The 25,466-nt window shown below is 40.3% G+C and overlaps 2 protein-coding genes across 3 annotated transcripts; both read left to right on the forward strand.

The window, feature by feature from the left end:
- Positions 1-522: 522 nt before the first annotated feature.
- On the forward strand, positions 523-9,286 carry pomt2 (protein-O-mannosyltransferase 2). 2 transcript variants are annotated; one of them, XM_085257064.1, is made up of 21 exons: positions 523-1,580; positions 1,656-1,740; positions 1,826-1,930; positions 2,702-2,810; positions 3,031-3,139; positions 3,258-3,417; positions 3,513-3,619; positions 3,703-3,785; positions 5,495-5,604; positions 5,692-5,758; positions 5,883-5,943; positions 6,042-6,120; positions 6,259-6,410; positions 6,492-6,583; positions 6,673-6,749; positions 6,839-6,910; positions 6,983-7,042; positions 7,123-7,228; positions 7,307-7,447; positions 7,715-7,826; positions 8,416-9,286. In XM_085257064.1, exons 1-21 carry the CDS (start codon positions 1,288-1,290, stop codon positions 8,519-8,521), a joined length of 2,286 nt encoding a protein of 761 aa, XP_085113190.1. In that variant the 5' UTR covers positions 523-1,287; the 3' UTR covers positions 8,522-9,286. The 2 variants fall into 2 exon arrangements, with proteins under 2 accessions (XP_085113190.1, XP_085113191.1); XM_085257065.1 differs by having other exon boundaries at positions 524-1,580; positions 7,334-7,447; positions 8,416-9,285.
- Positions 9,287-9,605: 319 nt separating this feature from the next.
- Positions 9,606-21,695, forward strand: lin52 (lin-52 DREAM MuvB core complex component). Its single transcript, XM_085257066.1, has 6 exons — positions 9,606-9,722; positions 11,670-11,744; positions 11,830-11,867; positions 11,967-12,033; positions 12,222-12,305; positions 21,301-21,695. Exons 1-6 carry the CDS (start codon positions 9,704-9,706, stop codon positions 21,354-21,356), a joined length of 339 nt encoding a protein of 112 aa, XP_085113192.1. The 5' UTR covers positions 9,606-9,703; the 3' UTR covers positions 21,357-21,695.
- Positions 21,696-25,466: the final 3,771 nt, after the last annotated feature.

Genomic DNA, 25,466 nt, shown 5'->3' on the forward strand with positions numbered 1-25,466 from the left:
CACAAACATGCTGACCGTTTTTCTTCAAACTGTGGTAAATTAAACGCTTAAAATGTCAAAGAAAAATGATTCAACATTGCAGCGCAAGACTGATCAGTGATGGACCAAATCCAGTTCCTAAAAAATGTGTATCCACTAGGCTAACGAGTGTGGGGTCAGCAAGTGCATACTGTGTTAACAAAATCTACCGTGAGATGTTCTCTTATTAATTAAACGTACTTATTATTCCCTCTAGTGGGCTTACTTCTGAACTACACCAACGTATTCACGCCTTTCCACATTGGCCAAATTTTAAATGCGTTTATTCGCAGTCTAAAAAGCGGCTCCCTGATCTGGTGAGTATACCATGAGTGTATTAAGGAAAACGGAAATGTACAAACACAATATTAAACAATATTAACAAACAATATTTTAGAAAAATCTCAAAGAAAAATTCCTAACATGCCAACATGACCCTTTCAGGGATCCGTAGGTATCCCTACGGCATCCCAGAAGGATTTTGGGAGGAACTTACGTTTGAACAAGTGGTTAAAAAGTTAAGTCGTGGTGAAGGGAAAGTGGTGGTTTTTCGTTTTTTGAGAAGTACTGGTCTCATCATGAGGATCTGAGGGTTCAGGAGTGACGGACGGTTAACAGCCAGGAGATGGCAGTAATGCAACAGTTTTGGATGCAAGCTGCCGTTAAACTTGACTGAAGAAGAAGAAGAAGAAGGATTTTGGGAAATTTAGTTTATTCTTTCATCATCCATCGTCCACATAAATACGTGGATGTATTACACAGAAATACATCTCCTAGAAGCCAGCGTGTCTCAAACGTGTTTCATTGACTCGAGCTACAACCTCCCGTAAGGTGCCGGGCTCCTCCTAATGTAAAACCACTGATTAATTAAGCAGTAATTGTAGACTGTTAGCTCCTAGCTAATATCGTTCTAAATGTCGCCATTGGACCAGCGGCGTACTTAGCTAGAAAGTTAGAGAGGGGGGTTATTGAAGAAATTTGTCATTAAGTTGGGGGCAGTGTAACTGATATCATGTGTTGTAATTTGTTGAGTAGAGTAGGTGTGACGTTCACTGTCTGTATCGCCTGTTTTGACACACAGCTTTGAGAAGTGCTGCTAGCTGTTCAAACGTTTCTTCCTATTTATATCCGTGCTGAGTCTAGCTCCTCGCCCCCTGACAGCGCAGTTAGGTATCACCACATATCATATGGTTAGGTAGTATCACCCAAATACTGATTTACCTGGTGGGAAAGGGATCTAGTCGTTTGTATTACAGGATTATTTTCCTAATGGCAAAAGCAGAATGCACTCCAAAGTGGAACACCTTAGCACTACGGAACAGGAAAACATGCCCCACACCAGAAAAGAGCTTTCAGACCACATTCACTCCTGTGTCCAAGGACAAGAACAGTCAAACTGCTGGACACTTAGCAGGAGGTGACACACAGTCCTCAAACGGACCATCTGGTCAGTTTTTGGCTCGAGAAAGCATTGAGTCTCCAAGCAAAGTGCTGCTAATGCTGGTGGCAGGGCTGTCTTTTTCTACACGCCTCTACATGATAACTGAGCCCCCTCATGTGTGGTGAGTGACATTTACTCCATGAAGCAATGCTAACTTTGAGTCTTGTTTACAAGATGAGTGATTTGGGTCTTTCAGCTGGGATGAGACTCACTTTGGAAAAATGGGGAGCTACTACATCAACAGGACCTTCTTCTTTGATGTCCACCCTCCTCTTGGGAAGGTGAGATGGCAGAGTATGTCTTTGGTCTGTCTTCATGCAAGGCTCTTCAGTCCCGTACCTGTTGACCTTTGACACTCTGTTGCAGATGCTGATAGGGCTGGCTGGTTACATGAGTGGCTACGATGGCACCTTTCCTTTCATAAAGCCAGGAGATAAATATGAAAACCAAAACTACTGGGGGATGAGAGGGGTATGCTGCTTGTCACACTTGGAAAACTGCTTTTTGGGTCAAAACATGAATTGACCAAATATAAGAATTCCCTGTCTGACACTCTCTGATTTCCCTGATTAAAAAATCCTGGTTTATGATATGATTCTTAACAGTAAATCTGCTAAATTAAATTTTTATTGAATTGAATTGAAATTAGTTTGCATGTTAATACAAAAAAAGACTTTTTGTGCTGATCCCAGGGGCCTTTTCTGAAGTGCATTTTCTGCATAATCACCAGTTAACCTAACCCCACAAACTGTATCTTTCTGGATTGTGGGAGGAAGCCAAAGTACCTGGAAAACATGCAAACTCCACTCAGAAAGGTCCCAGTAGGATGGTCGATTTGAACCCAACGTTCTTTCTGTGAGGTATTGCTAACCACCATACTAAATGTATGCTCTTTTTCATAAAGTCTGTCAATTTCACAAGTATTGAAATGTACCCTCTGGGGCTGTGCTTATAAAGAAAAATGTAAATATTTAAAAAATTAGTTTGGGGAAAATGTATAATGCCCCTAACTTCATCACAAAATATGTATATTTTATATGCAAACTTAAAATATTAGAAAGCTCAAAATTGGTAGTTTCTTTATGAAGAAATGTCTCAGAGATTGTCAGACTGGAAGCATGTATGCAGTCGACATGGAATTTCCTAATTGATTGCCGATACAGTTTTAATAGACAAATGTAAGAAATACCTAAGAAATGAATTCAAGGTGCTGATTTGTTTGTTCTTCCTCCTTTCCTGCAGTTTTGCGCCACGCTGGGCTCCTTCCTCCCCATCTTTGCCTACCTTATAGTGCTGGAGCTGTCTAACTCCTGCACCGCTGCTATCATCGCTGCTACCTTGCTCATATTTGGTAAATCATCATTTAATTGTCTTATGATGAAAGTTGCTATGGATTTCTTACACATACGAACAGTATGTAAGCAGTGAAGAAATGACTACACTATGACTCTGACTCAGAGTGACTTAAAAATGATTTTCCATCCTGGTCATCGTCTTCCTTTTCAGCTGATACCTCCTTTGATTACTGTGTATGTTGAGGTGAATCAATATGTTCAACACCTTTCTGACAGACACTGGCTGCATCACCATCTCCCAGTACATCCTGTTAGACCCTATACTCATGTTTTTCATCATGGCAGCAGTGCTGAGTATGGTGAAATTCAACCAGCAGAGATATAGGTAGGACACCAATAGAATCTGTTTGTCAAAGGTGAAAGGTTCACTATGGCCTGTTAATAATATTAACTACTTTCCTTCTTCCCTACTGAATCTTTTCTTTTCTTTCTTCTTTTTCCAGGTCCTTCAGTGCCTCCTGGTGGCTTTGGTTGGTACTTACTGGTATAAACCTTGCTGGGGCTTTGGGGGTAAAGTTTGTGGGTCTGTTTGTCATCATCCTGGTGGGACTGAACACAATCTGGGACCTATGGAGACTTCTGGGAGATATGAGTCTCTCGCTGGTAAACAGCAGGATATTACTAAGCTTACTGGTGCCGATATCGTCAGTGGTTATTGGAGGTTTGACCGCCCTTTTCCTCATGTTTCCTGGCACCAGGTGGACATTGCAAAGCACTTTCTTGCTCGGGCTTTTGCACTCATCCTGCTTCCCGTCATCCTCTATGTTACAATATTTGCTGTCCACTTTGTTGTGCTGAACAAAAGGTGAGAATGGGTGTTTAATAAGTACACATATGTTGACATTCACCGTATTATGTGAGTAATCATTATGTTTTTTTTCTTGCCAGTGGACCAGGAGATGGTTTCTTCAGTTCGGCCTTTCAGTCTCGTCTAATTGGGAACAACCTACACAATGCATCTATGCCTGAGTGTGAGTTGCAAACAGAGCTCTAAATAAAACCAAATGTCACTGCAGCTGTGTTTACTTAAACGCTACTCAGAAAGTGGAAAAAGAGGTCAAAGAGAAACGTAGACATTCCTCTAATATGATAGCCAGATGGGCTGAAAGGTTTGCTTACATTTTACTGTCCTGGGAAAGTTTTATAAGGATTTCACTATCAAGGGTTTAATCCCTTAAGTGGTTGGTGCAAGGACCACTTGTTACTTTTCAAAACATTTCAATAGACACTCTGAATAAATGTGATTATTTTACTTGTTTCCATGATGTAACACCTTGACATCAACTGTTGCTGATAAATGGGAAATCTATCGTTAATTCAGCAATTGTTAATAGTTATTTACCGTAAATGTCAAATGATATATTGATTACTAATCATTATTTACTAATTGTTTGATCATTTGTTTGTAGAACGCAGTCCGAGTCTTTATTACAAAGTCGAAGCCGTTGCAATACTACATTGCATCACACAAATTTATGTTTGTGATATTTGCGGTGGCATAAATCACAGAAGACTTGGAGACAGCAATTTGGGTTCTGTTTCGCTCACTGATAAGTTCTGTTTTCATTTTGTGCTTTCCTCTAACTGTATGGTTTGGTTTCGGGAAAGGCTGTGGGAAGACAGATCGGTCTCATTCTCAGGATCAGTGCAAAAGCAAACCTAACAGCTTTGACTAAATGCATTTCTTAAGGACATGACTTTTAGATGCTGTTGATCTCCTACAGTTAGTTTTTAGACCTGGCATTTCTTCTTTTGTCCTCCACTTGTCCAGTTTCCTCAATTATTTTTACGGCACACTTCACATGATGTATGCCAGGTTTTCCACTTTTACTTTGGGAATCACCTTGGTGCAATAATTTTGTGCCTGTCAAACTGTGTTATCTTTGCTAAATAAATGGAAACAAATGGCATGTTATTGTACCAGAGTTCTACTAACAGTGTGCCTAAAGAAACAATTTAAAATTGATTCTTAAGTGGCTTAACAGACAAAAAATATTGCTGTGATCAGAGACGAGGACTGGACTGAAACTGAGTGAAAAAGCAGCCGATGTCCAAAGAAAGACTTTTAGAAGAGCACTTTTAAAATAAGGAACTGCATTGCAACAAAGTCTTGCTCCTTCGAAGCATAATATAAAGAAATATGTTCTGTAAGATTACAGATTGGGGCGACCGTGGCTCAGGGGGTTGGGAATCGCATCTGTAACCGGAAGGTCGCCGGTTCGATCCCTGGGCTCTCTGTCCTGGCCGTTGTGTCCTTGGGCAAGACACTTTACCCTACTTGCCTACTGGTGTTGGCCAGAGGGGCCAATGGCGCGATATGGCAGCCTCGCTTCTGTCAGTCTGCCCCAGGGCAGCTGTGGCTACAACTGTAGCTGCCTCCACCAGTGTGTGAATGTGAGAGTGAATGAATAGTGGCATTGTAAAGCGCTTTGGGTGCCTTGAAAAGCGCTATATAAATCCAATCCATTATTATTATAATATAAATATTATTAAATGCAAATTAATTGTTTAACAGTAAAATAATTGGACTTTATTAAGTCTCTTAGCTATTTAAAATTTTTTTGATTGTGTGCATTATGTGGTTATGTGAGACATAACAAAAAAAAGTTTAATTTAATTTATTAATTTACATTTTCTGACGATGGTAGTGATCCTATGATTTGTTGATTTTCTCATGCAGACCTGGCATTTGGCTCTACCGTTACGATAAAAAACCTCCGTATTGCTGGAGGTTATTTGCACTCTCATTGGCACTTATACCCAGAAGGAGTTGGCGCAAGGCAGCAGCAGGTCAGGCTACTTGTTGAAAACTGAAATATTTGTAGTTTCTTTGTTTTTTTAACTTTAAATGTTTTCTTATAATTTCTTTGCTTACAGGTGACAGCCTACCTCCATAAGGACTACAACAACTTGTGGGTGGTTCACAGACAACAAGATAATAATTGTGAGGAACTGACGTTGATATATTTAACAATGTTGCCAAATACAATGTTAAAATCCAGCTGGGATAAAGAGTTGTTGTTTTATTGTTCATATCTATTGTTTTGGGGTTTTGTTTTTTTAATAAGCTCAATCTGGCAACCCTGATCTTGTTCGCCATGGTGATATCGTTCGACTGGAGCATAAAGAGTAAGTATTATGAGTGACAAGAAAAATGCACATTTTATTTAAAGTGATTCAGTCTCAGTTCTATCCCAAATCTCTTTGTGTGTGTGTTTTTCTTTCAGGACAACTCGTAACCTTCACAGTCACCTCCATGAGGCGCCTCTGACCAAGAAGCACTTCCAGGTTACAGGTTATGGCATTGTAAGGAAGGCTTTAACATAACATCTGCACTAAAAATACAGATTCAGTTGGACTCGACAGATTTATTGCATATTCTGTTTTGGGGTTTTATGGGTGTTCTGTACCCCAACACTAAAATTATTTTTGGTCTGTTCTTAGAATGGCACAGGGGACGCCAATGACCTGTGGCAGGTGGAGGTGTGCGGAGGTCGGAAGGGTGACCCAGTAAAGGTGCTGCGCAGCAAAGTTCGCTTTCTACATCGAGCTACCGGCTGTGTGCTTTACTCCTCTGGCAAAACTCTTCCAAAGTGGTAAAACGAGCATACTTTTAAATTTGAGATGACTTTGTACACAACCGATCAAAACGCACTACAAGTGTTGTTTCTGTTTAGGGGCTGGGAACAAATAGAGGTGACCTGTAGTCCCTACTTGAAGGAGACCCCAAGCTCTCAGTGGAACATTGAGGACCATATTAATCCAAAATGTATGATTAATTCATTCATTCCTATTTTGTGTTTGCACTTCTTGATGTCAGACAGCAGCTAACATGTTGTGTATTGTGTGTTCTGGCAGTACCCAACATTAGTCTGTCTGTGCTGAAGCCCAATTTTCTGGAAATCTTACTGGAGTCCCATATTGTTATGTTTAGAGTAAGTAATAATAAGAGAATAAATAAGCTCATCTGCTTTAAAAGAAAGTGCATCTTCATTTCTTTTCATTTTATTTTATTGTCTTTTAGGGAAATAGTGGCTTAAAACCCAAAGACAATGAGATGAATTCCAAACCTTGGCACTGGCCAATCAACTACCAGGTGCTTTAAATATAAATAAATAAAATTATTTTTTTAATATCTTTTAACTTCATGTAATTTCTTTCCGTGAAGGGCTTGAGGTTTTCAGGAGTAAATGCGACAGAGTACCGCGTTTACCTGCTGGGGAACCCTGTAAGTTTGTTTTTAAGTTTTATGCTTACAATCTCATTTAACCAGCAGATCAGTGTCCTCATGGTGAAAATGGTTTTCAGGTGGTGTGGTGGATAAATCTGGCCAGTTTGGGGTTGTATCTCACCATGGTGGCGGTGGCTTCCATAGCCACCCAAAGAGGTTTTTCATTGGGCCAACAAAGAATAGGTATGGTAAATAATGGTGCCTTAACAGTATGTGTTTGCATCGTGACTTTAAGTAAAGCGTTATTGTCCTGTGATTCAGAGCATTCTCTTGTGCTTGTGAGAGGAGGTGGACTGCTGATGCTCGGTTGGCTCCTGCATTATGCACCTTTTTTTACCATGGGTCGTATCCTCTACTTTCACCACTACTTCCCTGCAATGCTCTTCAGCAGCATGTTAACAGGTACCAAACTGTGCTGGATTTCTGTATTCCAACTATAACGTGTAGAGGGGAGTGCAGGGGTACAGAAGTGAAGTAGAAGCCACACATAAGAACCTTTTTTCAGCAGGTTTGGTGGGTGAAAGTGTCGCCAATACTTCACTTACATCTTACTTCACTTAATGGCTTGCATTAGAGTCGACAGTGTTTAGGACACAGTTATCTCAGTTTTGCATACTTGACAGACAGTTTTTGCAATTTTGGTTAAATAATTGTATTTTTTTCCTCCAGGACTGACGTTAGACATCCTTTTCAGAAGTGCTGACCTTCTACTCCACCCACCTTATTCCTATTGGTTCCAGCGAGCTGGGCAGCTGCTGCTTCTGTTTAGTATTCTTTACAGGTGAGCTGAGTACTATGAAGAATCAGCTTGTTCTTAACACTGTCAGAAACAGCCTATCATTACTGTGAGGTATCTGCTACATAATGTAGTTCCTTATGATAGTCCAACTATTGTTTTATACTTTGATTGATGCTCTTGATGGTCCTAATGGTTTAATTAGCCATGAAGTTCTTGTAGCAGACTCTGTTTGCTGTGGATGAAAAGATTATGAATTATTAAAGGATTGTTATTGTTTTGTTGAGAGTTAATGACAAGATTAATACCTACAGCCCATCATGATTGATAAATCATTTAAGTTAAAGGAAGCAGGTGCTCTTAATATGCTATATATTGTCATGTATATCATGTAGATTTAATACAGTTTTCAAGTTTGGATGGACTATCATACAGATATTCTAATAGCATTACAACCTTCTCATCTGGCTCTCAGAAAGAAGCTTCTCTGCTAATTCTTACTAAATATTAAAAGAATAATTACACTGAACTTCTTGCTGCTGTGACTTTAGATCTCATAGCCCATTTTAGCACAAGAATGGAAGTATTTCATCTACTTAGTGTAACTGACTTTGATCCATTCACTGTCTGTCAGTTTCTACCTGTTTCATCCGCTGTCCTATGGCATGACGGGTCCACTAGCACACGAGCCGGGCAGCGCCATGGCTGATCTGAAGTGGATGGACTCCTGGGAGTTCTAGTCTGCTTTGCAGGAAAATCACACTAATGATGTGACTTGCACCTGTTCTGAGTATAAGGGACTTAAAACTGACAGAGTAGTGTTTGCACAAAGAAGTGATTCTTAAAAGGTACTGACTGAAATTCTACGTGTCTTAGTATTTGTGTCACAGCATTTGCACCTGACGTTGTCTATCATGCATGAAGAATGCTTGTTAAGGCAGACCTAACTCAATGCAATGTGAAAGCCCGATTGTGGTGTAAGTGGGAATCTTAACTTTGTCTCTGAGAGGCCTTAACTAACATCACAACTTCTGTTCCTAGATTTAACGTGTACTGTAATTAAAAACAATAAGCTAAAGTGCCTGAAAGGAAAAAGTTTTTAAAAAGTAAGTTTTAAAGGTTTAAATGCTACATCTCCCTGATTTTCGTTTTTAAATTTTGTACAGTTAGAAACTATTAGACTGTATTTTGATTAGGGATTTTCTGATTTTACTCATTACTTAGTATTTTGGTACTGTATTTAGCCATTAGTGCTGTGTGTTACACACTATTTTTATACTATGTAAGACTATTACCGACTCTGTTTACATTTTAATGTGATCAATAAACAGTGATACTGCATTCTGTATCTATACATGTAAAGTTTTCTACATTTTTGAAGTTGAAGGAAACCTTTAAATTGTTTTTATGTTCTGTACAATAACATGAAGCATGTCTTTACTAGACATGGTATTTTCAGTGTTGATAATTAAAATATGATTGACTACTTGAGATATCCCCAAAAGCTCAGAAATGTTTAGAAATCTGATAAAAGTCATAGAGTTCAAAAGATCATTCCAGTAATATCCATGTAAAAACATAAAAAGTAACACTGCAACAGCTTGATATTGGTCCCCTTGAAAATAATTACATATAATATAATACATTGCTTTGGTTGCAGGTGTATAAACATATTCCTGTGCTCCCAAAGTTATATTGTTAGTTTAAATGTAGGAACCGAAGTCACCCCGACCCAAATATAACCGTCAGTTACTTAATGTTCTTTGTATTTTTTTCTGACTTGAACTTAATGCTGGATATAACAATAAACCGGCGGGCCGCCTGGTGGCGTGTTTCTGAAGTACACCACATACACTCGTCAACTGTCAGAGCTGCTGCTGCCGCTGCCATTGGCTGTCGTTTATCACGTGATTATTGTGAAGATGGCGTCTCCAAATGGAGGTAAATTCTAATTCTTTACCCTGCGACGCTGTGTATAAAATGTAAAATTGAGATCTTTAAGCACATTAAACCGTTAAGAACTATAATCCTGTTTTATTTGAAGACCCACAGACGACAGAATACGCATGTTAGTGCCGTATTTTTGCTGTTTGGACATGTTTTTCCGTTGGCTAAAGCCCTCACTAGCCCCGGTGTTCGGTCCAGTAAATGGGGAAGAAGAGCGGGTAGCAAGCTTGAATTCTTTCGTGTAGTCTGACTCGCAGAGCTGAAGCTGTGCATCCTGCTAGCTAAAATATTAGCTGTTAGTTACTGCTGTACTACTAACAGGTTAAATCATCCCTCCTTAGACCAGTTTCATAACAAGTGTAGTGTTTTTGTTTTGGTTGTATTGCTTTCTTCTTCTTTTTTTTCCCAACGTTTTTTTCTGTGTTGTACATCTCGTTATTCTTATTACTGGAAGCTGTGTACTTGAAATTGATCATCTTGTATGTTTAACAGTAAAGCACCGTGTGTTTTACAGATGACTGTAGACACTCACTGTTGTACCTCTCTCGTGATTTCATCCATACAAATTGAGAGTAATTTGACCCAAAATTTAACATTGCAATCCATCCAATCTAGTCTTTGTGTAATTTGACATACTTTGACATTTTCCTCAGATGCACATTGCATTCTGTAAATATGCCAGGTTTGGGGGTAATAGCTCTTTGGGTTCCTTGATGTGCGAAATGCTATTTTATATTTTCAGTCCGTGTTATATTTGTCATTTCTTTGTAGATTCAACTGAAGAAATTAGAGAAAATTATGTTTTGCAATTGGCTGCTAGTAACAAAGTGCCTAATACCTCTTGAGTTTAGTGCTTTTGTATGCTTGAATGAATTCATAAATCAGTGTTAAGTGGTTTGACAAACAATCCTCTGAAAATGGTCAGCTATTAATCATAAGGTGGAAAATAAGGGGAAAAGTAACAAATGGCCAAAGAAAAACTACTAGCCAACACTGGTCAAAGTCTGGCTCAGTGGAAGGAAAATGCAAAGAAATGATGGGTGGCTCAAGACTTTTGCACTGTACTGTACATGACATTAAACATGGAAGAAGATGCCCAAGGCTGTTAAAATAAGGTGTTATCACACAATTTGCCCAACAGATTGGCTCTGACCCAATTTTCTGCCTGTATTGTCACTACTGTGTGCAGGTCATGTTACTGCTGAGCAGATAATGGTGCACAGTCAATCAGTGTTTGTGAAAGTTTGTGAAATACATTGTTGGAAAGCTGGTAAACAGCCCAGCATTTTCCACTTTTTATATAATTGTGACATGCTGTAAGTATACATAGACAACTTAATTCTATGTTAATTCTTAAGGCTATTACATCCCTGTAATTTCACTGAAACACCATTCTTGCTAAACATAGATCCTTATCTGTTATTTTTTAATGGAGCGCCTTGTGACTTATCAGTCCAAAATAAGGTTTAGTGACTGTGAGTACCATAGAATCTGATATAGATGGGACCATTGTTATTCTATAATCAAAATAGAATTGTTTTTAATTATATGATAAAGGTGATTATTAAACACAGCTATGTATTGATTTTAGGAGACCCATGTTTTTCTGAACAAGTGAACCCGAATCATGCTGACAAAATTCCCTCCTCATAACAGAGACACTTAAACCCTGCTGGCTACAGTTTAACAAGTATCTAAAAACCACTTATGATGTTTTTACTCTGTAAAAATCCATCCATCTATTTAGTGCCTAGCTCGTCAGATGCCTGAGGTGGCTCCTTCTGATGCAGAGGAATATTAGCTCTAAGAAAACGCTGAAGCATCATTTTGCCACTTGCATCCACAATGTCATTCTTGTATTCGTCGCCCACAGTTCGTCCCTCGTGGTTACAGTAGGAACATAAATCTACTGGCTCTAATTTGTTTTCTTTGTCTTGATAGGTGATGATTTTGAGTCGTCATTGCTGAGTTTTGAGAAGTTGGATAGAGCGTCACCAGACTTGTGGCCAGAGCAGTGTAAGTTTATCTCCTGCTCCTATGTGACTGGTTACCGTAGCTTTTATTATGCATAAACTTTTTTATTCTCTGATCTCTCATACAGTGCCTGGAGTCGCAGAATTTGCTGCATCTTGTAAAACTGTGAGTTAGATTTAATATGGCTGAGTTTGAGTTACACATTAGAAACATAAATAGGCTTGTCACACTTCATGATGTGTGATCTGTAACTCTTTATCACAGCCCATCTGCAATTCACCTCCAAAATGGATGTCAGATCTGGAGAGTGAGGATATTGAAATGTTGAAAGGTTGGTCCAAATAGCTAAAATTATGGGGTTTTTTCCAGACAGATTTTTCAATTTACTTGTTACAGTTGGTGTTAAACAGAAAGACTGGTGGACAGAAGCAGACTTAATATATAATCCTGTCAAAATGGTTAACATTTTGCTGAAGTTAGGTTAGCGCTTTTATTATGGGTCTTGTTATCCTTCTGTAGAGCTGGGTAGCCTGACCACAGCCAACCTGATGGAGAAGGTCAAAGGACTTCAGAATCTAGCATACCAACTGGGCTTAGAGGAGTGTAAGTACACAAACAGCACACACATGCCAGTGTACAGATAATCCAGCCTTTATACCTTTAAAATCACTGAGAGTGCGAAAAGGATGTGGTCACATGTTACCACTAGATGGTGCTCATAGGCCTCTCTTGGGTTTTGCTTCTCTGTCTGGAAGAAGTAACTTCCCAGCATCTTTAAGAATCATAACACTGAGAAATCCTAATAGATTTAAGTTCACGTGGGCCTGTATGCTTTTGTCCAAAGACAGAAAAAAAAATGAAAATGTAACTTCAACTCCCAAAGCTTGTGTCTAACAGCAAGCATGTTGACCTCAACGCCTTAAATACCGTATTTAGGGTAATATTGGTAAACTTGAATGGTAAGAAAGAAAAGTATGCCCAGAGGAGACAAATGCCTAAGCATTTGATGGATGCAAAATCTATTTTTAATCCATTCCCCCAGTGCCACCATTGTCATAATCCTTGTGGAGTGTGGATTAGAGAGATGTAGCTAAGTGCTCATATTTCCCGAAGAGAAAAATCGGTTTTAATTTTTCCAGTTTAGAAGCATGCAAGTGGTGAAAAACTGTGATATACCCCTGTCATGGCAATACAACCTTAGCATTTTTTTATGTTTACAAATATACATGGAAAGTTTGCTAACTCAATTAAATTACCACCTAAGGGCAAAATGGTCAGATTTTGGCTCAATTACACTAGAAGTGCAGTACTTTGTAAGAGTCAATAAAGACAATCTGAGCCAAATAATGCAAAAAATAATATGGATAGGCTTTGATAAAAATTTGAAAGCAGCACATGTTCAACTGTCTAACAATGTGAGATTTTTAGATGGTTGAGTGATTTTAATGGCAAAGATTTGCTACAATGCTCTCATCTACAAATGTCTGTCGGTACATAAATATTAACAGGGTGCCTGTGCTTTAGTTGCATAAGCCATAACTTTAAAATCTATTTAGTTGAAAAATGTCTGATCTCCCAGCCTTTGCCTAAACCAGGAGAAGCATGTAATCTGGCTGGTATAAAGATGTTAGCTGTCATAGGTGCAGGACTGCAGGCTTTGCAATCATGTCATGTACCCCGGGATGACGGGACGCAATGACGGTTATTATTGGTGTCAGAGCAGCCCTGTAATCGGTGCCTGTTTAATGCTCTCTGGTTTAATTTTCTCCTTTTCCGGGCTGTCAGGGGAGGCCTTGTAAATCTCAGCTACTTTTTCATCATGTTTGTGCACTCTTCAGTACCCGTAAACATACTCCGCAGAGGCATGGCAGAGCGAGGGCAGAGGACAGGATTTACTGCCCTCCCCCCTTCAACATGTGGACCATTAAAGTTGGAGCTGGTTAATGGCAGAGCACAATCAAGTAGTGAAAACCCGCCCACCATACTGCAGTGAGAAAGGAGATTTGAACCAGAAATGTCCCTTTTCCTAGAATGCGCTTAAGCAGAATTAGTGTAGGTTTTTGCTTTTTCTAATATTTGTACATATGTATGTAACATGGATATGAGGGGGATAAGGACACAGCCTCCTCCCACAAGCAACCCTAAAAAAGGGCTGTGTGATGCTGGCCCAGTTAGTCCCAGAGGGTTTGGCGCGTGCCTATTCCTCAGGCCCCATCTGTTACTCCGCCCCATGATGAATACCCCTGTCGTGGGCCACTGAGCGTGGGCATCAAGCCTGTGGTCTCTAGGGAAAGCTGAGGACTCTGATAAGTGCTGTTATTGGAGGTAATTGAAAGCTGAGTGTTCCTTTGGGATGCACTGAAGGGCCTCAGCTACTGACACGACTGGTAACACGGCTGCTGGAGCTGGTGGGATTTTGCACTCTCACACTTGTGGCCTCAACTGACTGCCATTTAACATGTCTTCCCTAGAATGTGTCATTAGTTGTTGTTATTGAAGATTCATATTACACAGAACAACAGAAAATTTGTTGTTGTTGTGGTTGTTGAGTGTTTTCATGAACTTATAACAGTGACATCAGATGTTTCTCAGCAGTGGTTACTATAATATATTCAGAACATGCACCCTTTTAAAGTTTTAAAGTTAACCCTAAATATATTTTCCTCCCTCAAAATTTTGCCAGGCGCTAGAACTAATCAAAATAATTTTGTCATCTCCACATTGTTATAAAAATTGTAAGGAAAAATATCACTTATAATTCGATTCCAAAAAAAGAAAAACGACACGACTCGTTGCCTTCTGGGTGTGCAATCATATGTCGTGGCTTCTGTTGCACCCTGCGTTACCTCTCTCCTGCCATGATGCCACCCAGCACATACCCCGGCCAACTCTGTTGCATCTTCTTGTGTGAAGGTGAGACTGAAGGTCACCCTGCTTTGACAGCTCCTAATGGGGCTTCATCCACCACCACCTCCTCCACACCCTTAGGATCAATCTCCGGCCTATTAGAAGCATGCCGCTGCTGAATATGATTGCATTCACTGGGCCCCACTAGTGCTAATGTGCCTCCATCAATCCATCAGGGCGGGCTGACCGCAGGGCGGGTGGTTATGAAGTACCTCAGCTGACAACAGCTGAATGAGGAACAGAGGATACCTCCCCACCACCGCTACCACTCTTCCTCCTCCTCCTAACCTCTGCTAGTTCCCTGTGCTAGCCTTTTTACCTGTCCCCTGCTTTTCTTTGGTCTCATAGTTAGAATGAATGGCAGCGTTGTGGTGCATCTCATTCACAGTGGCACCTCATGTGTGCTGAAAGTAAAATAAGCATCTAGGATGGTTCAATTCTTACCTTCTTAATCATCTTAAGCACTTAGTACCTGTAGGCTTTCTGTTATTAGCTTTCTGAAATTGGCTCCCGCACAGGCATTGCTAAAATATGGATGGGTTTTATTTCATAACTAGCACTAATAATTATACACGTCATCATTCATCATCTTGAAAACTCTTAAGTAGTTCAACAGACATATTGCAAAAGGCTGACATGAGCATCTCCTTCCATGGTAAGCATGTTGCAGCTGTATCTGACAAAGCTTCGTCATATCTTATACAAGAATCAGTGTTGGGGCTGTGTGAGAGAGGCAGAGCTAACACACAAACACACATACTCACTGCTCCTCAGTGCTGCCTGCCTGCTGCTGCCTCCCTGAGCAGATCGGAAATGACACCTCATTTCCATAAAGGCATTAGGAATTCATTGGATTTTCTTTCCCAGCTAATCATAGTGCGGGTGTAAAACCTTTTAGGCTTTTTAATGAATGATTTTTGACTGATTGCCTATTAATAAGGACACCTCTTGAACAGGCATAGGCTGGGGCAGGGGTTGGGAGGTGCAGATGTGTTTGTTTTGGTGTGTGTGTGTGTGTGTGTGTGTGTGTGTGTGTGTGTCAGCCGGGCGAAAATGCATTGGAGGTGGAGGAGGAGGAGGGGTGGGCCTCTCTCGGTTGGGACATAAAGAGGAACCAGTGGCTCCCCTGGGAAATCACAGCTCGTGTCTGCATCTTAAATATCCCTGTGAAGTATCAATAAGTGGGTAATTGAATTTTGAACACAAACATGAGCGTCAGGTGTATGTGTAGCAAGGCGGGGGTGTTCAGCGGGTGCGTTGGATGAATATGTGTGCCTCCAAGTCCTTCCATGCTTGAGTGTTTGTGTGTGTCATTTCCTCTGTGTCTCCCTCATCCCTGGGGACAAGGGCAGTGAAAGTGGATGTTAAATCCATTAAATAAAGCTTACACCCCGTAATAGCTGAGCACCTCTCGGCGATGGTCATTGAGGGTCAGATAAGTCCTCTTAACGCTTAATGAAAGTGAATCGGGTCCGTCAGACTTGGGGTCTGCGACTTCAGTTAACCCAGGTGGTCATCGGTCCTGGCTTCTAACAGGCATCCGGGAGCTCACTGGGAGCATGTCATTTGGGTGGTGGTGGGGGGGGGGGGGGGGGGGGGATTTGGGTTGGGCAAAGTGATGATTACTCTCATTTTATACACAGGGGATTGGTAGGAGGGGGGCTGTTACAATGGCACGCAGATCACTTGTTGTAAATGACAGGAAAGTGAGATGTTACACCACTGCGTTTCCTCTGCATTTTCCTTTCGTCCACATGGGATTTGGCAAGTGAGGATGATTTACCAGTGTGGAGCAGAAAATTGCAGCAACATTTGGGTTGCAACAGTGCAGGCTCTGATACTTCAGAGGGCATATTTCCTGGCATACTTAGCCGCTTGCAGATATAGGTTAATCTCCATTGTTTCAGTGGACCAAATCAGAGCCAAAATCCACATCCAGAGGGTATGGGGCTGATAAGGTACAATTTCTTATTATTTTTTTTAAATTTGCAAATCAAGCCAAGGGGAATGTTTAATTTAGGTAAAATTGACATATATTGTATGTTGTGGCTGTGTTTGATAACCTACCATAACATATGATGATGGAATCTGTGGCCATTAGGGCTAAATGATAATTAGATGGTAACAAATCAACAGGACAAGGCGATGGCCTGCAGAATCCATGAGGTGCCATTTAGTATGGATGGTAGTCGTAACAAGATGCTGATTAACTTAGTGCAAAATTAGTGATTGACCTTTCTAATCAACTAAACAAATCTCTAAGTCTCCCTAATCAGTATTGATCTGATCTCTTCGGGTGTATGACAAAGCCTGTGTGTATGTGTTTGTGTGCGTTGGTCAGCAAGCTTTTGAGTGAGTCAGGTTTTCTGTAGTAATGCTCTTTTGTTTATTTTCCAAAAATGAACAGCTATTGGAGTCTCTTTTGATCAGTCATAGAAAATCTCGAAAAGACAGATCCAGCAAAATAAACATTGTAATTAAGATCAACCACTTATTGTTACATTTTATCTGAGATACATAATTTCGTCTGAGTGTGTTTACAGTATATGGCAATCTATGTGTGATTTTTGGGTTGTGAGGGTACCACTTTGGTCCGTCTATACTTTGTAAACATGGATGCTGGGCTCAAATCCAAAATGAGTTACAGGGAAAAGAGAACATGGATACGAAGTAGAAAACACTGGCTGTATCCCAATTCAGGGTCTGCAGCCTTAACGGCCCACAAGGGCCGCGTACTTAAAGACCGCTAAGGCCGGAAGTGCGAGGCTTGTGAAATGGGACGCTCTAGCCTCCGTTGCGCTGCCCAGGTTGCCTAGCAACCATGATACTAACAGCTGGAAACGTGTCATACAGCTGTGTTTGACAGAAATGAAGGACAAAATCTTTTGTTCATTTGTTTGTTCCTACATGAGCTTTGATCATTCTCTGTGAGATTAAGCTCAGCTATTGAACGGCGTATATTTTAAAGTAAAGGCTGTAAAACCAAGTTAGTACAAACGTCACTAACGTCACATAACTTTGCAGACATGTGGCCAACAGAAATGTTCTAATGTTCTTCGTTATTAAACATTTGCACATAAATAAGTGACATAATATTCAGTACTTACTTAAAGTTTAAAGTTTATTCTTCGGGCGCCCCTCATCCGCCGTTTTTTTCCGGCAAAATTATCCACACCCAGCGCCGCGCTATGCATTCTGGGATACGTTGGGTCACGAAGTCTACACCGCCACGTCCTTAAAATTCAGGGAAATGAAGGACGCATTTGAGGGCCGCATTTCGAGCAGCCCTTGAATTGGGACAGCCTTCGTCGCGTCGCTGTGACATAATCGGCCTTAAAATGCGGCCTTTAAGGCTGCAGACCCTGAATTGGGACACAGCCATTGACGTGCAAATGCAGTCTGAATGGGAGAAGACAAAGGCTGTCTTCAAAATTTTATTTATGTCTAGTCTACTCAGTCCTGCAATAAAAAGTGTGATTATTGTGCACTAACTAGATAACCACTGCAGACAGCTGTTAACATATATCTTCCCTTGCAATAGTTTTTGTCTTGTCTTTCCCCTCAACCCCCAACCAGTCATGGCATCTGGCTGCTCTGTCCTGAACCTTGTTCTGATGGTGGTCTCTTCCTGTTAAAAGGGAGTTCTTCCTTCTCACTGTCACCAAGTGCTCGCTTATATCTGATTGTTGGAGTTTACTCTCTAATATTGTAATGTCATTACGTTCAGGTCACTCTTGTTGTATGTTGGCGCTAAAAAATAAAATTGAATTGAACTGTGTGACTGAGAGATTTTGTACTTTACTTGAATATATCATCACTCCACAAATAGGCATAATTTTTATTATCCCTGTTGCATGAACAGCAGAATGCTGCACCACATTTAAGGCCATAGACTCTACTACGTTGCTGTTTTTTCTGTACATTGTAGCTGTCATATCTCTGAGCATTTATAAAAATTCTGTACATGAGTATATTACAGAAGCATGCTGGAGGCTGCAGCTGTAACAGTGCTGTAAATTTTCAGTGGAATTGCAGAGTAACATTGCTGATGCAAAAGAGCCAAATCCTTTAAAATAATAGCAATAGTAGTAGTAGCTCTCTTGTTTTATACTGCAGATGCAAAAAGCTTCAACTAAAGTCTTAAAAATACTTTTAGAACTTGTTTTAATAGAGGATTTTTATGAAACTGCTTGGGCTACTGCATTGTTAAAACATATGAGGAGTGTTAAGCTGTTTGGAACCAAAAATAAGAGAAAAAACAACAGAGAAATAAAAAGAGAAAAAATACAGACAGTTTTTGTGGATATTCTCAGATTTTGTTAACTTTTTTCAAACATCATACTGGCTTTTGTTATCTTTTAGGTTAAGGTACTTTCAGTTTCAGCTGGACAGAGCCTGTGGTCTGTCTGCAGACAGTGACAGTATATTTAGTTACAGTTTGTTCTTGCTTTGCATTTTTTAAAAACTTTATCACTAACACACAGAGCCCCGCACGCTGCCAGCACTTCTCGTTTTATGAAAATAAATCCCACATTACTATTTCATAACTTTAATTTAATGTCTTTAATGTTATGATATTAGATATTTGAGTTTCTATCTGAGAAAGGGGAGGCTGAAGTGAACCGTAATTAATGAGACATTCAGCAGGGCGCGTAATCTCAGGAGAGGCACTGCTATCTTTGATCTGTTTTACAGGTTGAGCTCGTCACGGGTTGGAGAAATTGATAATAAGAAGGAGAGAAGCATTTCATGTTAAAAATGCAAATATTAACTGCTGCCCTTTTACCGTTCCTTCTGATGCTGCTTCAAATAATAGTGACACCATCTTTCTGCCAGTTTAAGGGTCATCCCAGTGTAATTGCTTTCCCTTGCCTAATTTTGATGGCTTCACTTCAATCTAAAGAATCCTATGCGTGGCCAGAGGTCCGTTGATGACTCCGTTTAGGGTGATTTGAAGAGATGGAAAATTGGAAAATGAACCCATCCCATTCCAGTTAGCATCATCTTCAACCTAATGATGGACACCTCAAGGTGACATGGCCCCCACGCCCAGATGCACCATTATCATTCCACCCTGGGCAACTCATCTAAATTACTAACTGCCCTGGCTTTTTCATTAGCCACATTGGACAGAGGAGGCGGGGCCCCTCTGCACCAGCACACGCAGACACCAAACAGGCGTTATGAAGGTGGGCGACTTTGTGCTTAAAGCCCATTTAAAATAAGTGCTGTCTGCTGCTCTGTCATCATTTATTTGTCTGATGTACAACATTTGTAACAGTAAAGAAGGCGATCTAAGCTTTGTGCTTTTTAAAATCTGTAGTTGAAGCAGAGAGGCTGATCGTCTTCTTATCTCGAGTAGAGTAATTACTGTACCAAGAAGGTGCCTCTGTGGGGTTTATGATGATGCTGCAGGAAACTGTCTGTAGTCTCTATATTCACACTCGGGTTTGTCTTTGATAGAAAAGCCTCAGCAATGATTGGTCTCCCAGAGAAAGCCATTTTAACAAAGGATCTTCAGCAGGGACGATTATGTTTCAAGACTCGGTGCCAAGATGCTGGCAAAACCTTGTTCACTGAATCCCACTTGAATACATTTCTTTATCTGGTGCTATAGTGACAGTAAGCGACTGTGTTGGTAGGGTTGGTCTTTTATTAGTGTGTGGATGTGATAAAATTGCTGTTCATTATACACATTTCAAATTAAATAGCTTACACTCTGTTATAATGGAAAATCTAAACGGTATGAAGACTCATCTCCTGTAGATACAATATAGAAGGATCTATTATGCTCTTTTCCACCTCTTTTTTTTTTTAATTTTCACATTTTATTCTATTTTCAGAGTTGAAAATAATCCTCCTTACTGGGCTCTTCTCTTCTTTCCTCAATTCTCCCCTTCTTTCTGATTGGCCGCCCCTTAATAACATAACATTTTAATAGCAAGTGAGGCTGCTGCACTCACTGTGTATTATGTTTAAATTTCTTCTCATCTGAAGCATCAGCTTCCACAGAGTTAAATTATAAGAAAAAAGGGAAGAAAACCAACAGATTTAAAACAGTTGTATCCAGAGTTTTAACTAAACTAGCAACTCATAGTTTTTTAGGACAGTGTGCATCTTGTCTGAATAATGTAATATTTCTTGGGGAGGATGACCTGTCACAGCCCCGTACATTTATCAATGGGACCTCTAGGCTGGCAACTACTAAGTTCATTGCGCAACCCTAACAATGAAGCCTTCACTCACTCAATTATTCATCTTAATACTTGAATGAGTATTATGTTTCTGTTAGTGTCTGTCACTATTCATAACCTGTAATCATTTTTGCTTCTTAAATCACATACACATTAATACTTTTATACATGCATAGGTCTAAGTACCTGTACCTCACTACAGCGAGCCAACAATTTTGTAATCACAAGACTCTTTGGTAGTTATGTCTCAATTTTATGTTGATTTTCATGTCCTGGATGAACAGATGTTTGTATAAATTGCCTCCTGATGTGACACTGGAGATATTAAATACATGCTGTGCATTACTAACAAGCTTTTCTGAAGTTGTTAGAGCTGTAACCAAGTGTTGCACAAGACTGATTTGTTTCTGATTTTAACAACTTACTAAGAAGACTGTTGAAAGGTCTCTGACACTGTGCTGTAGTTTATCTAAAATATGTGTTTTCTTGTTTTCCAGCCAGAGAAATGACCAGAGGAAAGTTCCTAAACATCTTGGAGAAGCCCAAGAAGTGATTTATCTTTTTGTTTGGATTTCACAGTGATTGCAGTCGTTGCATTCACCAGTACGCTATGAACATGTTCAGACATTCACAGTCAAGTCAAGGACTGCATTCTGATTAAATAGAGCAAAATGCTCACTAACATTGCTGATGTCTTCTCATCAGACTCCTCTGTACAACTGCTGTTCTCTAAATAATCTTTTTCTTTTTTTTTGAAAGTTGTTGCTTTTCTCTGGATTTCTCTCTGACTTGTAGATCTACCTTGATTAAATGTTCCCTAATTATTCATACTTTTGAACATGAAACTTTTTTTCAGTTTGTGAAATTATTTAATAAACTATTAAAATGAAAAGATCTTTGCTTTTTTTTTTTTTAAGAATTTAAGTCTCCTGTGAATTGATTACGTTTGCAGCCAAAGGAGCCAACTGTAGTGATGCAAAAGTTTTTAGAGACTGTTCAACTTCTTTTAATTAGGGCAATAACTTCATGTCTCTGCCACTCCACAGAGTGCAGCACCTCTCTGCTGTGGACATGTAAGGAGCTCCGACGTGGGAGTACTTTCTCGGCTATCGGGGCATGTTTTCTTTTTAATGAGCATTGGAAGCAGGGTCTCCTACACAAAACATTGAGTAAAAATAATATTGCTCATTGTCATCGCCGTTAATAAGAGTTGACATAATTACTAGGACCATTTCTTTTCTAATTAGCACACTTCAACGTTGTCGGAGCTAGCGGTCGGGCAAAAAGAGAATCAGACAGGCATGCCGAATGGGAAACAAAAAGAAGTCCATCCGCCATAATTAGGTAAGACAATGCCTCGGACTGTTCTCGGCTGGAGATGTCGCAGGGGCTCTGGCCGCTCACTCCCAACAAGTTACACTTCTCCCCAGGCCGGTAATAAGCCCCCAGTCGTCTTTCCGATTCACACGGACAGAGGCCGCCATTGCCTCACTGGCTTCACCCCTCGTGACCTACACGGATCCTGGCTCACCCCTCCGAAAATATGTATTCATGCAGCACTTTGGCTTTGTCCGTGTTTCTTACTGAAGTGTCCTGGGACGCGCAGTCTGGCGAGCCGCTGACGCAAAGCGTGGACAGAAAAGAAGCCCAGCCCGTCTTTATTTATGGCCTCAAGAAGCTGAAGGCCTGTGCACGCTTCTTAAGCTGGAGTTTGTCATTCGGGTGCTGAGAAACATTAGAAATAAAACCAGGGATCAAACTGAAGAATTATTTTTTAGATCTGATCCCACCAAGTGTCACCAATGACTTGTGACGCGGTGGCTTTATGAAGTTAAAACATTTACTGATAATTTGTAGATATTTTAAAGCCACAAAAAATAAACTGAGTGTTTCCAGTTTTATCGTCTCTATTCTCTTTTCGGAAGGCCTTCGTTTATTAATGCATTCAATAACTTTAAAGCGCATTACACTTCCTAGTTTGCTAAAAGGTGAAGTCCCTCTAGATATAAATATTAAAAACTGCTTTCATATTATCTGTGAAAGCCCCCACACAAAAACGTGTAATAATGTTATATCAAAACAGGACAAGTTAATAGTTTGTGAGGGGATTGGTTGAAATCATGCAAATTCTATTCATATTAAAGTGCAGAAGCTTAGATTATGCATTCTTTTATTTATGCTCTACAGAGTGCATTTGACGATGTTGTGATTCTAATCGTAGGCTGTTGCAGAACTTATACACATTATAAAAAAGTGCATTATTTTAAAGTCAGTGTGTCTGCATTTCCCGCATTTATGCATTCAGTGCAACAACTGTGCCCATTTGAAGTGCCCCTGCCGTCTGTGGGACTGGCTGAATGTAGACACCTGTTGATGCTGACTGGCGAACATTGATCAGTCTGCTGAGCGCTGACGTGTTAAACGAGCTGACATCCTCAATATGGTGTACGCACTGTGGCTTCCTGTCACCCGTATAGCCTCAGTCCAGCCAAGCAGTCTCTTCGAGAAACGGGTCAGTCCCCGCAGAGCTGGTCATCCATATGGAGGGAGAAAAAAAAGAGAAACACTCCATCCATCCGCAGTGCGTTGCCCTGACCTCACGTAGCCTCTGTGCCCCGACAAACGTCAATCCGATGTGCCCCGAGTCCTTAAATTAGCTGTCAATTAGTGCAAATTAATCAACTCCTCGCCTAATTAAGCAATGCCGACGGGCAGCTACCAAACATGCCATTGTGGAGGAGCCATGAGAAAGCTGCGGGGCTTGCAAACTCTTTCAGTATACCGGGGGAGGAGGAGAGGGGAGTGCCCTGGAAGTGCTTTGGGAAAGCAGAGGCTTTTGGCTGAGCTTTAGTAGTCCCCCCCCCCCCCCCCTCCCTGACTCGGCGCTACATGTGCGCTGTCATCAAGTTGCCTGCACCTTGTTTCAACACCGAGGATTCAAACTGATTGAGCACCCACACCTCTTGCATAAGACGTTTCTGTTTTGTTTTTTGAACAGTTTGACAACAGTCAGATTGGACACCTCAAAAGAAAGCCACAGGCAGTCCATGTGACTTATCCATTCACCAGTGTGTGTGTGTGTGTGTGTGTGTGTGTGTGTGTGTGTGTGTGTGTGTGTGTGTGTGTGTGTGTGTGTGACCTTCCCGTAAATACGCTGCATTGGCCTTTTTATTTTTAACATTTTAAATCTCACAGCTGTTTTAGCAGAGCCTCACCTTCTGCAGGCCACTCCTCTCTGAAAGCTGCTTTCATTTCCAAATGTTTGAGGACACGCAGCACGGAAGCACGAAGAGCGGGGGGAAGAAAAGAAATGATGTAGGGTGTGTGTGTATGTGCGTTCTCGGAGGGGGAGGGGGGGGGGGGTAAATAAACAAACTGAAAAAAACAATCAAATCCAACAGCTGTTTTCTTTTTAATCTACATGCGTTAGATCCTGCAGGTCTTTGATGGGCAACCTAATCTACACGAATGACTGAACTAAATCTCGAGCCTTATTAGTCATCCTCTCTTCTGCATGTAAATCCGCACGGACCAGTTTTCAGAGGAGATGGACTAATAAAAGTAAACACAAAGGAGGAACCATCCTACTACCGACAAAATCATGAGAAGAGAAGAAAAAAACGTATAGATTGCAACAGGAGTGATGATTGAGTGAGAGGGAGGGAACTAAGTTCCCTGTAGTTGCCATGTCCCTGTGACTCGCACTCTTCCTTGTTAATAAATGACTCGATCCCAGCGGGCCGATGTGCCATTAGCATATCCTAATAACATTGACTTCGTCATTAATAGAATTTCCACCAAATAGGGCCTAATTAGTTTCAACTGGCCAACCACTGATTGCAATAAATATTTTTTTCTCCTTCTTAATAGTCAAATTTTAAAGTCTTGATCAGCTGAGGCTCTGAGCTCCACCAGACTCTTCTTTCCATAACGGAGACCCACGCTTTCACCACCCACATGACTCATTCCCACAGGTTTTAATTAGAATGATATACCTGTGACGATGCTGATTTTACCACACAGATTGCTTTTTTGCATAATACTGGCACGTTTACCTCAGTAAAGAAAGTAAATGAAAAACATTTGCATCATCTCTGCACACAGCGGGCAAATCCCTGTCCTCTGTGCTTTCCAAATAAATGTATCATAAGTATTTTTTTTAAAAGAAAACTGTTAAATTATCCTTATAAGATTTTTTATTTTTAACATTTTGGTCCGCATCTTTAATAATAATAATAAAGATAAAGGTCATTAAAACCGTAACGCAAAGAAACATTTTTTCTTTTGTTGTGTTATTGCAATAAAATGAATGAAATTATTATGTTATAATTTATTATTATTATAATTTATTATTATTATTATTATTATTATTATTATTATTATTATTATTATTATAATTATAAAACAAAAAAACATGCTGTGGGAGTTTCTTGTTAGTTTTGTATTATTTTGTGTGTTCGTTGCTCATATTCTGTTTAATTTCCCACATCCTCCAAGAAAAATCCCCCTGTGGTTTATAATCTGTGTAGTCTGCTGCTGCTGTGGGATTAACGCTGTGCAGGACCGTGCAGCGCAGACTGTGTCCATGTCGTCCAGCTGTCGTTTTTGGGAGGGCCTTTGATTTGCGTGTGATGAGTTTCCCACAGCATCTGGAGATCAATTA

The sequence above is a fragment of the Mchenga conophoros genome, linkage group LG19 (genome assembly GCF_057382185.1).
Source record: "Mchenga conophoros isolate Kocher_MC1m ecotype Shallow Benthic linkage group LG19, M_conophoros_male_GT1.1, whole genome shotgun sequence".
Lineage (NCBI taxonomy): Eukaryota > Metazoa > Chordata > Actinopteri > Cichliformes > Cichlidae > Mchenga > Mchenga conophoros.